The sequence below is a fragment of the Saimiri boliviensis genome, chromosome 17 (genome assembly GCF_048565385.1).
Source record: "Saimiri boliviensis isolate mSaiBol1 chromosome 17, mSaiBol1.pri, whole genome shotgun sequence".
NCBI classification, from domain to species: domain Eukaryota; kingdom Metazoa; phylum Chordata; class Mammalia; order Primates; family Cebidae; genus Saimiri; species Saimiri boliviensis.
Window position 1 is genome coordinate 19,766,578 of NC_133465.1, and position 16,373 is coordinate 19,782,950.

Here is a 16,373-nt window from a genome sequence, read left to right on the forward strand (position 1 = left end):
GTGGGGGCCGGGCGCGGTGGCTCAAGCCTCTAATCCCAGCACTTTGGGAGGCCAAGGCGGGTGGATCACGAGGTCAAGAGATTGAGACCATCCTGGTCAACATGGTGAAACCCTGTCTCTACTAAAAATACAAAAATTAGCTGGGCATGGTGGCGCGTGCCTGTAATCCCAGCTACTCAGGCAGCTGAGGCAGGAGAATTGCCTGAACCCAGGAGGCAGAGGTTGCGGTGAGCCGAGATCGAGCCATTGCACTCCAGCCTGGATAACAAGAGCGAAACTCCGTCTCAAAAATAAATAAATAAATTAATTAATTAATTAATTAAATAAAATTGTATGTGTCCAGGTTCCTAGGTAGCCATGTTAAGTGCTGTAATTGATAAAGGAGGGCTTTGGGGCCATAACGAACAGGCAGCCTTGGTACGGGCTCTGCCTCCTGTTTGTTGTCACTGCAGTTGTGTGCCGTTGTGTTACAGGGCCTGGGGCTGGGCTTGGCCCCTCTCCCTGACCAAGGAGGCCCAGCAGCGTGGCCACATGCCCTGAAGAAAAGAACAGTTAGGAGGGCTTTCAGAATTTGAAAAAATCCTAGGAGTTGGGATTATCAACATGAACAGCATCTGGTCAGGAAAGTTATGCTGGAATTGAACCTGATTCTCAGATAAATGGCTTGCTCTGGGGTATCTTTTCCCACCATGGTCATTCTGTGTTAGCAGGGGAGAGTTGGCACTGGATTTTGTGTTTTTTTTTTTTTTTTTTTTTTTTTGAGACAGGGTCTCACTCTGCCACTCAGGCTGGAGTGCAGTGGTGCACTCTTGGCTCACTGCGGCCTCAGCCTCCCAGGCTCAAGCAATCCTTCCACCTCAGCTTCCTAAGCAGCTGGGGCTACAGATGTGCACCACCATGCCTGGTTAGTTTTTGTATTTTTTGTAGAGACGGAATTTCACCATGTTGCCCGGGCTGATCTTGAACTCCCAGCCTCAAGCGATCCCCCTGCCTTGGCCTCCCAAAGTGCTGGAACTACAGGTGTGAGGCACTGTGTTCGTCCTTGGCACTGGCTTTTAATTTACTTTGCATTCCGATTTGATAGCAACCCACCAGACTGAATGCAACGTGCCCTCTCCCCACAGCAAGCGGCCCAGGCCAAGGATGGATCCCATTCACCTGGTGCCATGTTTGCCTCAGGCAAAGTGGTCCCCAGGGCCAGGAGACCAAGGCTGGATGTTGTGTCAGGTGCTCAAGGAGTCCCAGAAGTATACAAGACGGTGTGTAGTTTTCTCTTTCTTCATGTCATAGATTGCTGGCTTGAGTTTTAATTAGGTTGCATGAAAGTGCAATTTGTTGGGAGCTTTAATCGTCTTCCACTGGGGAGGCTTGCTGAGCTGGTTTATTTTCATCCTGCTCCTCCCAGGTGTGAGCAGGGGGTTGAGGGACATTTTAGTACCTGTCTGCTCTCTCTTGCTTTGCTGGCCTTGATAACCACATTTTCTAACATAAAACTCGGGACATGAGAGCCCGACTGCTGACAGTGTTGTAGAGTTTTTTCCTATTTGTTAATTTGATTAAACTGAAGGGTTTATGAAGATATAGAAGTCAAACGGCACTGGACACTTAATGAGCTTCCTTTATTTGGAAAGAACCACTGTTCATAAGCCAGGGGTCCCTACAGAGAGCCTTGGGAGTCTGATTGTTGGGTGAGGTCCTGGGCCAGGAACTTTGAGTTAGTCATGGTCACAATGATGCTGGTGGCAGCTGTGTTCCCTCTGTGCACACAGATGAATTCATCCAACCTTGTAGCAAACCAGGAGGCAGGTCCTCTCAGCGTCAGCTCAGAAGTGAGGACACCGAGGCCCAGGGCAGTGAGGCCCTTTTGCCAGGCTGCCAAGTGACTGGGTCCGGGTGTCACCCCAGCCAGGCTGGCTTGAGGTTCATCCTCACGCCCCCTGCACTGCCACTGTTACACTACAGTTTGTGTTTTTCAGGCAGTCTCTGAGTTTTGGGAAGCAACAGGATGCATACTTGGCTCTTGACCCCAATAATCTCAGCGGCGTTCTGCCTTAGCCTCAGGTTGTAGGTTTGAAACGGGGTGGACTTCACAGGCTCTGGCCTCCCCTAGCCCGTGGCGGAGTGTTCAGAGGGGTTTTCACCCAACACGCCTAGGGGAGCCCAGGCCCCCACTCCTTTCACATCTCAAGCTCATTGTGGGCAGTGGCTGGTCCCTGCGCTATTCTGGACAAGGCAGGGTAGTCCTACGCGGAGACCTGCCTGGTACAAAGACCTGGGATTGCAGTGAGAAAAAAGCTTTTAGCAAATAGCCATCCAGCTGGGTTGAACTCTGCGCAAGCCTGCACTCCTCAACCAGCTTATTACATGCAAGTTCTAAGCTCTACTTACTTACCTGGAGCCTGCTCTCGCTTTCTGTCAATTGTTATAATTTTCTGGTAAAGTTATATCAACAAACTGGCAACCATTCCCGCCTCCTACTGTTTATCCGTCCTTCCCCTGGGAAACCCTCCCACATTCCCTGTTTTCAGGATCTTGGTCCTGTGCAGAACTCCAGGCAGCGCCCACAGAACCTGGAGTGGCACAGGCCTTGGTGCCTGCTCTCCGCCTTAACTGAGCACTTCCCAGGTTCCAGACACAGGGTCCTTAGGACCCAGCATACCCTGCAGGCAAGAATACCTGGCCAGAGCTTCCTCTTGGGGCAGGGATGGTACCAGTAGTGTCTGGGCGAAGAGCTCGGTGCTTTAGATACCACTTTAATCCCCAGTTCATCCAGCGGAGGCTTGGCCTAGTGTAAAGCAAGAGGGAGCTATAGCCATGCAGCAGATAGTAGCTGAGGAGTTTCCAGAAGTGGATTAAGTGGCAGTTTGTGGGAAACTGTCATTTTTACAGTCTAAGAATGTGGCTATTTTTTATGGTCAAGAATTCTGGTGTGGCCAGGGGCGGTGACTCATGCCTGTAATCCCAGCACTTTGGGAGGCTGAGGTGGGCGGATCACCTGAGGTCAGGAGTTTGAGACCAGCCTGACCAACATGGTAAAACCCCATCTCTACTAAAATTACAAAAATTAGCCAAGCTTGGTGGTGTGTGACTGTAATCCCAGCTATTCAGGAGGCTAAGACAGGAGAATTGCTTGAACCTGGGAGGCGGAAGTTGCAGTAAGCCAAGATCGCACCTCTGCACTCCAGCCTAGGTGACAGAGCGAAACTCTGTCTCAATTTAAAAAAAAAAAAAAGGACCAGGCGCGGCGGCTCACGCCTGTAATCCCAGCACTTTGGGAGGCCGAGGCGGGTGGATCACGAGGTCAAGAGATCGAGACCATCCTGGTCAACATGGTGAAACCCCGTCTCTACTAAAAATACAAAACATTAGCTGGGCATGGTGGCACGTGCCTGTAATCCCAGCTACTTAGGAGGCTGAGGCAGGAGAATTGCCTGGAGGCAGGAGAATTGCCTGGACCCAGGAGGCGGAGGTTGCAGTGAGCTGAGATTGCGCCATTGCACTCCAGCCTGGGTAACAAGAGCGAAACTCTGTCTCAAAAAAAAAAAAAAAAAAAAAAAAAGAATTCAGGTATATGTGGAAAAGCAGGTGAAAACGTAAATGCTAAACTAGTTGAGTTGACAGTTCCAGTTGCGGTAGAATCCTCTTGCAGGCAGCAGTTTAGCATAGATGAGGACAACTACCCTGAACGTGAACTTCAGGATCAAAGCGACCTGGTACATAGACAGATGCATGTTGGGAGTCCGCAGTATTCCTGGCTTCACTCTGGCATCCAGAGTTGATGCCCTGGATGGGATATTAAAGTGGGCTTGAGCTGGGATATTAAAGTAGGTGGGTGAGGTTTTACATCATTGCTCCAAGCCGATGGATAATTTAAAGCCACAGGCTGGTTTGCCAGAACTCTCTTCTTGGTTTCTAGCCTCTTCTTTCCTGAGAAGGATTCTATGCTCATAAACCACAGCCCTGGAGTTGGGCCGTGAGCCTTCTGTCTCATAGACTCTGGCTTGTTCCTCAAGTGGACTCCAGGTCATTGCTTTCCAGCGACAGCACATGGTGCTTACCATGGTCCTCACCAGCTGAGGTCACCAGGAGATAAGGTCTCCCTCTCATCTCCTGCTTTGGGCACAGGGGGACAGGTGAATGTGGAGGAATGGGGGAGGCTCAGGAGAAATAAGGGCAGGTGGGGAAAAACACATTTCCCGAGAATCAGCTGCACAGTGTTGCACAGACACTCATATAGCCTCCGGGTTTCATCTGGCTGACCATGGCTCAATGGGGAATGCTGGGCGGGAACATGCCACAGGCACAGTGGGGCAGCACGCTCCCTGGCCGGAGTCCATGCTGGTGCTTGGCACAGGGCCCTGCACTGAATCCCTCTGGGCATCTGTGAGACCTGTGGTCAGAAGTCCATCTGTGGCCCTCACAGTAACAGTCAAGGGGCTGCCCCACCCAGAAACATCCGTCCTCTCAGGGTCTGCTCTGAAGAGGATAAGACTGTTACAGTTTCTTTTTCCTTTCCTTAAAAAAACCCTTTGTGGTTTCACAAATATTCAGGGATTGAAAACGCGTTATTAGAGGTAAGGCCAACACAGGTTTCCAAAGGAGAGAAGGTGAGTACTGACACGTGACCTCTTCCTGTAACACTGCAGGTGACTGCGTCCTAGGCTGAATGGCAATCTCCGCTTGTTCCCTGAGGGGCAGCACGAGGCCTGTGGCTTTTCTGTCTGCTCTTGTCAGTGCTGAGATGAGAAAGTTCCGCAATGCTGAACAGTCGGCCGAGGGTGTCAGGCCTGGGACAATACTTGCCGGGGCTTAGAGCTGGAGTCCATAGAGGAAGACCTGGGATTCCTATCAGACGAGAGGAAGAGCCTAGGCAAGTCCCCTGAGCTCTGCTACTTTGTCACTGGTGTGTTTGCTTTTGGTTCTTCCAGGAAGAGTCTGCTGAAGGTGAGGGCCATGGACTTCATCACCTCCACAGCCATCCTGCCCCTGCTGTTCGGCTGCCTGGGAGTCTTCGGCCTCTTCCGGCTGCTGCAGTGGGTGCGCGGGAAGGCCTACGTGCGGAACGCTGTGGTGGTGATCACAGGCGCCACCTCAGGGCTGGGCAGAGGTAGGTCCTGGAGGCAGTGCTGCCAGTGGGTGGGGAGAAGTCAGCCAGGGATGAGGAGCCTCCCAGCTGCACAGGGGCCATCACCACAAATGCCCGAAGTGGCAGCAGGAAGTGCAGATAAGGGAAGGGGGCCGGATGACACTGTCCTTGGTCCAAGTGGGAACAGCAGGAGCCAAAGCATTAAGAAATGACTCAGCATCAGGATGGGAGGAAAGAGCAAGCGAAGCGGCCTGGCCCTGAGGGGTGGGGTGGGATGCATGCCCCTCGCAGGGCAACCCTGCTCAGCCCCAGTTGCTTGCTGAATTAGAAATTTTATGTGAAATCTCCCAATTTCCAAATCCGGCAGCTAATTTAAAACGTGTTTTTACCTCTATGAGGACCAAATAAAACATGTCTTTTCTTGGATTCAGCGGGGACCTCCGGTTTGCAGCTTTGGTGCACGCTTTCTGTGAGCCTTGCTATCCCAGTGCCAGGCCCCTGACTGTACCCTTAGCATGGTCTCAGCAAGGCCAGAGACAGGATAAATGGCACCTCAGCTGTTCCAGGGTCTCCACTCTAGGTCCGTTGCAACCCAGTGAACACCGTGAGCTTCTAAGTCTCAGGAATGATATTCCGGGACCCTGGCTTGGAGTGTCAAAACCTGGGCTTCCCCTTCTCCCATTTCTGGAAGGCTGTGTGTTACAGAGCTCTGCTGTTTTCCTGCCACACACATATATTGACTTGGCACGTTGCACGTGCACACACCGCACCATCTGCCATCCATACTCACGCTGAGTTCCATGGAAGAAGGCTGAGGAGTTCCATGGAAGAAGGCTGAGGAGTTCCCTGAATTGTGGTGACCCCACCTGCTGCTGCATCTTCTGGTTGCTGACAGCTCAGCTGGAGCTGATGGATCACCTGCTAAGTGGGAGGCTCTGGGCCAGGTGCTAGGACAAACGGATAAAAGACAGGGTCCCTTCCTTCAAGGATGTCACCGTCGACTGTTGTAAGGAGAAAGGCAAGGACTTATCTCTGTATATTGCCATTGCAGTAACGTATGCTCCCCAACCAGCCTGCTGGGGACAGGGCACATGTATGTGTGCTGGGTGGTGCTAAGCATTTTTACATGCATTATCTCACTGACTTCTCGTAGCTAAGATTCAGGCAAGGAATGACCAGGACTTCCAGCCAGAAGGTGCAAAACCCAGAGTCAAACCTACATCTCTCTGTCTAAAACTCACAGTCTTAAAGCTTCAGCAGGGGAGATGGCCAGGGAAAAGGAAAGGTGGGCTGGGAGACGGGACATTGCAGATGGGCCCAGAGGTAGGAGCAGCGTGGTCGCACAGGGACTCAACACCTGGGTGCTGCATGAACATAGAGGAGCAGATGGGCCTTTGTAGTGGAACTGACTTGCAGTTGGCCAGGGGTGGCCTCAGAAGGCTTTAGGGAGTATGGATTCATTTATGCACCACTGTGGACGTTAGGTGAGGTCTCCGTGGGTGAACACCATGTCTGTCATTGGATATCCAGACCTTTGCAGGGACAGCTGTCCGCAGGCCCTTTGCCATCGTCAGTCCTCTGACCTTACTCAGTTACTATATATAGAGTGGTCAGCAACCACTTCTCTTGAGCTCAAAGAGAAGCATTTTGTGAAAGTCCTTGAAGAGCATTTGAGAGATGGCAGAGGTGGAGCTCTGAGTCACAGGCGCTCCCATCCGTGGATGTTTGAAAAGCATGCTGTCATCTTCATTCTGCATCTCCTCTCCCGACACCAAGGTTATGAAGGGAACAGAAAACGTCACAGAGGTCACCAGGCCTGTCTATGTATCATGAGATGTCAGGCCTTTCCTGAATTCCTGTCACTGCTTATATTCTGCCCCATTTAACTTTTTGGGAACAAGAATCCCTCCATCCAGATAAAGTAGGGCAGATTCCTAACTGGCCACGTCAAGTACAGCCACGGTTGATGTCGCCAAGGATGCGCTGCTGTTCCCGTACTTCTTTGAGGAGGCAGAGCTGTATGCTGTCCTCAGCGGCTCTACCTGCTGTGCAGCCACCCAGAAGGTTGGGAGCTACGCAATGAGTCTTCAGTTTTCATATCTACCCTATCTTGTCTCCTGTTTTGTATTTAAGCTTCTTGAGCTTGTCCTTGTGGAATAGTGGGACCACTGACTAAAGGAACAGAACGTTCTGGATGCCTGCCTCCTCCAGCTTTAGCCACATGGCTGCACACAGCTCTCTTGATTTCCAGCCAGGCGTGCCGGTGGCACTGGACAGACACCCACAGCCCTTCACATACGGTACCTTGGAGTTCTCCTTTCTCCTTGGACCCTCGTACCTTCCAGTATCAACTTTTGGAAGAAATGAAAATGGAATCCTTCCAATCTGTTGTTTTCATTTCTGTCACTCCCTACACAAACTTTCATTTCCTGTCTTAGCTTTGCTAGGAAGCAAAACTCAAACCGAATTGAGGCAGTCATCTTCCCAAAGTTGTTCAGACTCCCGTGGGCCTCCCACCTTCGGTTCTGTGTCTGCTCCCTTTGGTGGCCCCTCACAAATGTCCTATGCATTGGTCAGGACAAGACAAAATGGGGTGAGGAAGCAAGTAGGGCCCACGGTTCCTAAACTCTGGGAATGATTTCTAAACCGGATGAGCAGTTCTAGCCTCAGGAATGCGGGCATCTGGCTTGGAGTGCAGCCACCACCCCCCTCCTTGCTGTGGGGACTTTGCTGCTCTGCTGAGAAGTGCACCAGGGCAGGTGGGGCTGGAGCACTGGGACCAGGCCTCACTACCCAGGGTGGGGTGCTCTCTCTGAGCTTCCGCCCTTTGTCTGGATGAGTCAATGAACACACCAGCCTCATGTCCTTCAAAGAAGATGGTGTGTCTAGATTGAGACTGCTTAGCACCTCTTTCCCGAAGACTGTCGGGTCTGTGGAGAGGCGCCTGGGGTGAGCTAGTCCTGTGTGGGGAGCTGAATGAGGAGCTGTGGACCACAGGGAGGCTTTACACCATGAGACAGACATCAGGGAGCCTCCCCTCAGACCTTTCAGGACCCCTGGTGCTGAAGAACACTGGAGTTTCCTCTCCTCCCCTGTTCTGAGTGCATCTAGCTTTAAGGAAGTTTGACACTTCTCTAAGGGAAGGGCTATTCAGACCAGTAGCCACTGCCTGCCCCTCTGACCTTTCCTTCTTTCCCAGCTGAGGAGCTAGATGGCAGCCCTGATTTTCTGACCCCACAGCACTGGCTCCTCACCATCTGGCTCCCTGAGATGGAACTAGCCTGCAAAGGCCATTCCCGTCCATGAACTGGGAGCTAGGGCACCACCTGGTCACCTGAGCCTCTAAGATTTGGTCTGGAACCAAGTCGGTGGCTTCACTTGGTGTCAGGTCAGGGTGGGCCAGGGGTCGAGGTGTCCTGTACAGATCTGCTGGTGAGATTCGAGGGAGACTACACGTCGGGTGAGGACAGGAGTGCCTCTCTAAACCAGCATGCGGCTGGGTGCGGTGGCTCACACCTGTAATCCCAGTGATTTGGGAGGCCCAGGCAGGAGGATCGCTTGAGGTCAGGAGTTCTAGACCAACCTGGGCAACACGGTGAAACCCCGTCTCCACAAACATTAGCCAGGTGTGGTGGCATGTGCCTGTAGTTGCAGCTACTTGGAAGCCTGACGTGGAGGATCACTTGAGCCTGGGAGGTTGAGGCTGCAGAGAGCCACGATCACAGTACTGCAGTCTAGCCTGGGTGACAGACCAAGAGACCCTGTATCCAAAAAAAAAAAAAGGTCAAAAACTACGTTTCAGTTTTCATCATCTGTTTTTAGAACATTGTTATTTATTTACACTTATAGTTTTATTTTTTTGAGATAGGTCTTGCTCTGTCACCCAGGCTGGAGTACAGTGGTATGATCACAGCTCACTTGACTTCCCAGGCTCAAGGGATTCTCCTACCTCAGCCTTCTGAGTAGCTGGAACTATAGGCATGTGCCATCGCACCTGGCTAAGTTTTTCTTTTTTATAGAGACAAGATCTCCCTATTTTGCCCAGGCTGGTCTGAAGCTCCTGGGCTCAAGCGATCCTTCTGCCTCAGCTTCCCAAAGTGCTGGGATTACAGGCATGAGCCGCCATGCCCAGCTACAACATTTTTACAAAGTGGTTCAGAAATATGGCCAGGCACAGTGGCTCATGCCTGTAACCTCAGCAGTTTGGGAAGCCATGGCAGGAGGATTGCTTGAGCTCAGGAATTTGACACCAGCCTGGGCAACATGGCAAAATACCCATCTCTACAAAAATACAAAAATTAGCCAGCCATGGTGGCGAGTATCTATGGCCCCCACTACTCTAGAGGCTGAGATGGAAGGATCACTTGAACCCAGGAGTTCGAGGCTGCAGTGAACTGTAATTGTGCCACCGCACTCCAGCCTGAGCAACAGAGCAAAACCCTGTCCCTAGAAAAAATTTTTTAAGGTCGGGCGCGGTGGCTCACGCCTATAATCCCAGCACTTTGGGAGGCCGAGGCAGGTGGATCACGAGGTCAAGAGATCAAGACGATCCTGGTCCACATAGTGAAACCCCGTCTCTACTAAAAATACAAAAAATTAGCTGGGCATGGTGGTGCGTGCCTGTAATCCCAGCTACTCAGGAGGCTGAGGCAGGAGAATTGCCTGAACCCAGGAGGCAGAGGTTGTGGTGAGCCAAGATCGCGCCATTGCACTCCAGCCTGGGTAACAAGAGCGAAACTTTGTCTCAAAAAAAAAAAAAGAAAGAAAAAATTTTTTTAATAAATAGAAATACAAAAACGACAGTTGACCCTGCGGTAGTGCTGTTCATCTAGGGAGCACTGCAGTAGGAGAGTACTTACCTTAGCTTATTCCGTCCCACAGCCACACCCCCAGGGACTGAATGAGCTAAGGTAGGTAATCTCTTACCACAGTGCTTGATAGATGAAAAGCATCCTAAATAAGAGGAAAGTCAGAAACACAGAGGTTCTAACTTACTGGAGTTCAAGTCTAGCTCAAGTCCATTCTCTTGGCTACTGGGCTGCTGCTTTTCATAAGCTGTATGCGTGTTTTCAAGGCACTATTTATTTATATAGGATATGCTGCAGGGAAGGCCAAGCAAGAAGTGGCAGCATCACCCTCTGCCTCCTCTCCTCCCATCACTGTTTCCTTTCTGACTCCCCACAGGGTAGTCCACCCCCGGTTCTCAGGGTTTACCCTCCTGCATCCAGGGTTTTTTTTTTTGTCAGGCCCTCCAGCTTAGCCACGGGAGAATTAACCTGTGACTCTTCTGGGGCCCCCATTCAAGGCTGATCACAGCCTTCCCTGGGATTGGATCAGAGCTGGGTGGGAAGAGACAAGACAAAACTGTGTGTCAGGGGCGTCGTGTGGATGTGAGCTCTGGGGCCCTCCCACGCGTGACAGCGCCCCCACGGCTCTCCTCTCCATTCTTGAGCTTCCCCACAATCCCTCTGGTAAATTCTCTTTTTGCTTTACCCCAGTGTGAGTTTAGTTTCTGTTTCTTGCCACCAAAACAATATAGAGCACGTGTCTGACTAGCTTTGGACTGTCCCTGCTGTGGTCTTCGTTTAAGTCCTCATCAGTTGTCACCTGGAATAGTGCAGTGGGCTCTGTAGTGTCTGCTAGTGTCTGCTTTCCTCCAGTGTCCCCACTCCCTCCTGCCCAGTGGGACTGAGCCTTTTCAAAGGCAGGCATCCTTCATAGTCCTGCGTGTGACAGGCACTCCCATGCACTGACTTGACCCCTCCCTAGCCAGTGAGGCTGTTAGACCTTCTGTCCCAGCCCCATCTGCCTGTGGCCTCTCAGGCACTCTGCTCCCTCTGCCTTAAGGACTCCCTGGGAAACAGCCCATCACACCTTGGAAAGGCCTCAGTCCTCTGCCCCAGCTTTTCTACAGGACCATGTATTTCCAGGAGAGCTGTGCCTGGGTAGTGCCACCACACAGCCTTGGCAGGTCACGGCATCATAATAGCGGGCCCTGACTATCCTTGCCTGTCAGGACAAGCCCCTGCCTGAGTGACGCTGAGCTCCCTGTGAAGATGGGTGATGCTCACAGCTGATCCAGGTGAACAGAAGTATCATGGGGTGTTCTGAGCGTGGTACTTAACCCATCTGTCCATCTCAGCCTGCCTTTCTCTTTGCCATGTGGATGTCTGTAGCATTGGATATGAGCCCCGCACTGGGCCCTAGCTCCCAGCTTCATGCTGGGCCACACAGCAGGGGCCAACACAGACACGTCAAGGGTGTGAAACAGCAGACGGCAACACTGGGTGAATTTGAACCGAACGGCACTGGGGAAGAATGGCTGTCAAGGCTCTTTTCTCTTCCCTTAGAGTGTGCAAAGGTCTTCTATGCTGCGGGTGCTAAGCTGGTGCTCTGTGGCCGGAATGGTGAGGCCCTGGAAGAGCTCATCAGAGAACTCACTGCTTCTCATGCCACCAAGGTGAGCCAGGGGCGTGCTTTCCATGGGGAAGGAGTGCAGGCCATCTTCTGTAGGCACTGAGGAGGTGGCGGCCCACTCCTGGCCTGCTGAGCTGCAGGACATCCATGTGTCACAGTGTCCCAGGGAAGGCAGCAGGTCTCCATAGCAAACTGGGCCCCCTGCCTGGGGAGAGAACTGTCCAGTGATTTACATCCCAGTGCCCCTGCTGGTTAGCACTGTGAGTTTAGAAGGTTCTCTCTTGCTTTTCCTTTCCTTTTACCTGGCTAAGCTCTACTCATTGGGTGGAAATGGGGCTTGGTGATGACTTTAAAAGTTGTTTTTTTTTTTAATGGAATCTTGCTTGTAGCCCAGGCTGGAGTGCAATGGCACGATCTCGGCTCACTGCAACCTCCACCTCCTGGGTTCAAGCAATTCTCCTGCCTCAGCCTCCTGAGTAGCTGGGATTACAGGCATGTGCCACCATGCCCAGCTAATGTTTTGTATTTTTAGTAGAGACGGGGTTTCACCATGTTGACCAGGATGGTCTCGATCTCTCGACCTCGTGATCCACCCGCCTCCGCCTCCCAAAGTGCTGGGATTACAGGCTTGAGCCACCGCGCCCGACTATTTGTATAAGTTTTGAGGTCCTCCAGCTGTCCTTTTTCTGGAGTGTTTTGGCTATTCAGCGCCCACTGTATTCCCATATGAATTTTAGGATTATTTTTTTCTATTTCTGCAAAAACTGCCAGTGGGATTTTGATAGGAATAACATCAAATCTGTTGATCACTTTGGGTAGTACTCTCATATTAACAGTCTTCATTGCATTAATGCAGGATGTCTTTCCATGAACTTATATCTTCTTTAATTTCTGTCAGCATTGTTTATAGTCTTCAGTATACAGTCTTTCACCTCCTTAGATTTATTGCCAAGTATTTGTCTTGGTCTGTTTTATGCTGCTGTAACAGAATATCAGAGACTGGGTAATTTTTATTTTTATTTTATTATCATTAATTATTTTTTAGAGACATAGTCTTGCTTTGTCACCTAGGCTAGAGTGCAGTCGTGTGATCCTGGCTCGATGCAGCCTGAAAATCCCAGGCTCGAACAGTCCTCTGCCTCAGCCTCCTGAGTAGCTGGGACTACAGGCACACGCCACTGTGCTGGGTTAATTTTTTAATTTTTTTGTAGGGACAGGGTCTTGCTATGTTTCCCAGGCTGGTCTTGAACTCCAGGCCTCAACTGATTTATCCACTTTGGCCTTCCAGAGTGCCAGGACTGAGTAATTATTAACGAGATCTATTTATCAAAGTCTGGAGGCTGAGAAATCCAAGTTTGAGGGGCCAGCATCTGGTGAGGGTCTGGTGTCTGGCAGGGGCCTTCTTACCACGTCATAACATGTAGGAAGGCATCACATGGGTGAGAGATAGGGAAAGGGGTTGAATTTTATTCTTTGATAAGGGAGCCACTCCCACAATGACACATTAATCCATTCATGAAGTTCCCACCTCTCAATACTATTGCATTGGGGATTCAGTTTCTAACACATGGGTTTTGGGAGACACATTCAAACATTAGCATATTTAATTTTTTTTAACTGCTATTGTAAATGGATTAGCTTTCCTGATTTCCTTTTCAGATGATTATTGTTTGTGTATGGAAACACAGCTGATTTTTGGATATTGTTCTTGTACCCTGCCACTTTGCTTAATTTGTTGATTAACTCTTTTTAGCTTTTGTGGATTTGTTGGAATTTCGTCTATATAGAATCATGTCATCTGCAAACAGAGATAGTTTTACTTTTTCCTTCCTTTTCAAATTGGGTCTCTTTTTTTCTTGTCTAATTGTTCTGGTTAGCCCTTCCAGTGTAATGTTGAGTAGCCACTGTGAACGCAGGCATCCTTGCATTGTTCCTGATCTTAGAGGAAGCCTTTCCATCTTTTTCCACTGAGTATGTTATCTCTGGGTTTTTCATAAACATCCTTTGCTGTGTTAAGGAATTTTTGGTCTATTCCTAGTTTATTGAGTATGTTTACCTTGAAAGCGTGTTTGATTTTGTCAGATCTCTTTTCTGCATTACTTGAGATGATCAAGTGGGTTTTTTTTTTCTTCATTCTATTAATGTGGTGTATTAAAATGATCAATTTTCGAGCCGGGCGCGGTGGCTCAAGCCTGTAATCCCAGCACTTTGGGAGGCCGAGGCGGGTGGATCACGAGGTCAAGAGATCGAGACCATCCTGGTCAACATGGTGAAACCCCGTCTCTACTAAAAATACAAAAAATTAGCTGGGCATGGTGGTGCGTGCCTGTAATCCCAGTTACTCAGGAGGCTGAGGCAGGAGAATTGCCTGAACCCAGGAGGCGGAGGTTGCGGTGAGCCGAGATCGCGCCATTGCACTCCAGCCTGGGTAACAAGAGCGAAACTCCGTCTCAAAAAAAAAAAAAAAAAAAAAAAAAAACAAACAAATAAAATGATCAATTTTCTTTTTTTTTTAATTTACTTTTTAGCCGGGCACGGTGGCTCAAGCCTGTAATCCCAGCACTTTGGGAGGCCGAGGCGGGTGGATCACAAGGTCAAGAGATCGAGACCATCCTGGTCAACATGGTGAAACCCCGTCTCTACTAAAAATACAAAAAACTAGCTGGGCGTGGTGGCGCGTGCCTGTAATCCCAGCTACTTAGGAAGCTGAGGCAGGAGAATTGCCTGAGCCCAGGAGGCGGAGGTTGCGGTGAGCCGAGATCGCGCCATTGCACTCCAGCCTGGGTAACAAGAGCGAAACTCTGTCTCAAAAAAAAAAAAATTTTACTTTTTAAAGAGACAGGGTCTTGCTATGTTGCCAAGGCTGGCCTCGAACTCCTGGGCTCAAGCGAGCCTCCCACCTCAGCCTCCCCCCTCAGCCTCCCCAAGTGCTGGGGATTATAGACATGAGCAACTGCACCTGGCCATGACTGATTTTCCTATGTTGAATCAACCTTGCTTGCATTCCTAGGATAGATCCCACTTGGTCATGGTGAATACTTTTTTAATATGCTGTTAAATTCAATTTACTGGTATTTTGTTGAAGATTTTTGCAACTGTAGTCACTAGAGATATTACTCTATAATTTTCTTGTGATATCTTTAATCTGGCTTTAGTATCAAAGTAATGCTGACCTCAGAGTGAATTAGGAAGTGTTTTCTCCTTCTTGTTTTCTAGAAGAGTACCAGAAGGACTGGTGTTAATTCTCCTTTAAATGTTTGGCAGACTTCACCAGTGAAGCCATCCAGTCCTGGACTTTTCTTTGCTGGAAGATTTTTGATTACCGATCCAATCTCTTTATCCGTTACAAGTCTCCTGAGATTTTATATCTCTTCTTTTTTTTTTTTTTTTTTTTTTTTTGAGACGGAGTTTTGCTCTTGTTATCCAGGCTGGAGTGCAATGGCGCGATCTCGGTTCACCGCAACCTCCGCCTCCTGGGTTCAGGCAATTCTCCTGCCTCAGCCTCCTGAGTAGCTGGGATTACAGGCACGTGCCACCATGCCCAGCTAATTTTTTGTATTTTTAGTAGAGACAGGGTTTCACCATGTTGACCAGGATGGTCTCGATCTCTCGACCTCGTGATCCACCCGCCTCGGCCTCCCAAAGTGCTGGGATTACAGGCTTGAGCCACCGCGCCCGGCCACATTATATCTCTTCTTGAGTCAGTTTAGGTAATTTGTGTTTTTCAAGGAATTTATCCATTTATTCTGGTTTTTCTAACTTCTTGGCAAATAATGTTCATAGTATTCTTTTATAATCATTTTTTTATAATCTCTTACAATCTTTTTTTATCATCTCTTGTCATTTCTGTAAAGTCAGTGGTCCCACCTTCATTTGTGATTTTGGTTATTTGTGTTTTTTCCTTGTCAGTCTAGTTAATGCTTTCTCAATTTTGTTGATCTTTCAGAGAACTAGCTTTTGGTTTCATTGATTTTTGTTGTTTTTCCATATTGTTTGTTTATCTCTGTTCTAATCTTTATTATAATATTTCCTTCCTCTGCTGGTTTTGGGTTTAGTTTGCTGTTCTTTTTCTAGTTCCTTAAAGTATAAAGTTCATTATTGCTTTGAGCCTTAGCGATCTGTAGCTACAAACATCTGTACATAGCTCAGACGGCCTGTCACTCAGAAAGTGAATCTGCCGTCTGTTGTATTTGACCAGGTGCAGACACACAAGCCTTACATGGTGACCTTCGACCTCACGGACCCTGGGGCTATCGTTGCAGCAGCAGCCGAGATCCTGCAGTGCTTTGGCTGTGTGGACATACTTGTCAACAATGCTGGGATCAGCTACCGTGGTACCATCATGGACACCACAGTGGATGTGGACAAGAGGGTCATGGAGACAAACTACTTCGGCCCCGTTGCTCTAACGAAAGGTAACGGTTTTGAGAAACCAGCAGTCACAAGTGATATGTTGCCATTCCTTTTACTTCACTTGGATCCTTTTCGGCTAAACATTCCCTGTCTCCATCCTCTCTATTGCCCTGGAGTGGGTGTTACTGTTACAGTTTTGGTATCTGCTTTATAGTTTCCAGTCAAGATGTTCTCCTTTGTGACAGCCTCACTGGTGCAGCCTTCCCTACGTGTCTTTTTCATGGTGCCCGCAAAGCCCTACAAGGTGGGAAATTGTTACGTCCCACCACGGATTTCAGTCCAGGGGAGAGGCTCCAGCAGGAAAAGGGAACTGAGCTACCCACCTGCAGTGACCTCCGTCCTTGTTTCCTTGCCTCTCCCCTCCCTCCTGCTGGCCTGCTGGCACTCTGCGGGGCATAGGAGGCTGGGAGTTCCCAGATAGTCCTCCACCCGAAGGGGCTTTCACCATTCTCCCTCG

The 16,373-nt window shown here is 49.6% G+C and overlaps 1 protein-coding gene across 7 annotated transcripts in view; it reads left to right on the top strand.

The window, feature by feature from the left end:
- The window catches only part of DHRS7B (dehydrogenase/reductase 7B), a 70,853-nt gene that overhangs the window by 43,872 nt on the left and 10,608 nt on the right, over positions 1–16,373 (top strand). For 5 of the 7 annotated variants that reach the window (XM_010339951.3, XM_010339949.2, XM_074388320.1 and 2 more), the window contains 3 exons: positions 4,929–5,107; positions 11,437–11,546; positions 15,702–15,918. In XM_010339951.3, the coding sequence (XP_010338253.1) occupies positions 4,954–5,107; positions 11,437–11,546; positions 15,702–15,918 (481 nt within the window). In that variant the 5' untranslated portion in view covers positions 4,929–4,953. Of the gene's footprint in view, positions 1–757; positions 1,260–4,928; positions 5,108–11,436; positions 11,547–15,701; positions 15,919–16,373 lie in introns of those variants that run through there. The other 2 variants (XM_074388319.1, XM_010339948.3) reach the window with 2 other exon arrangements.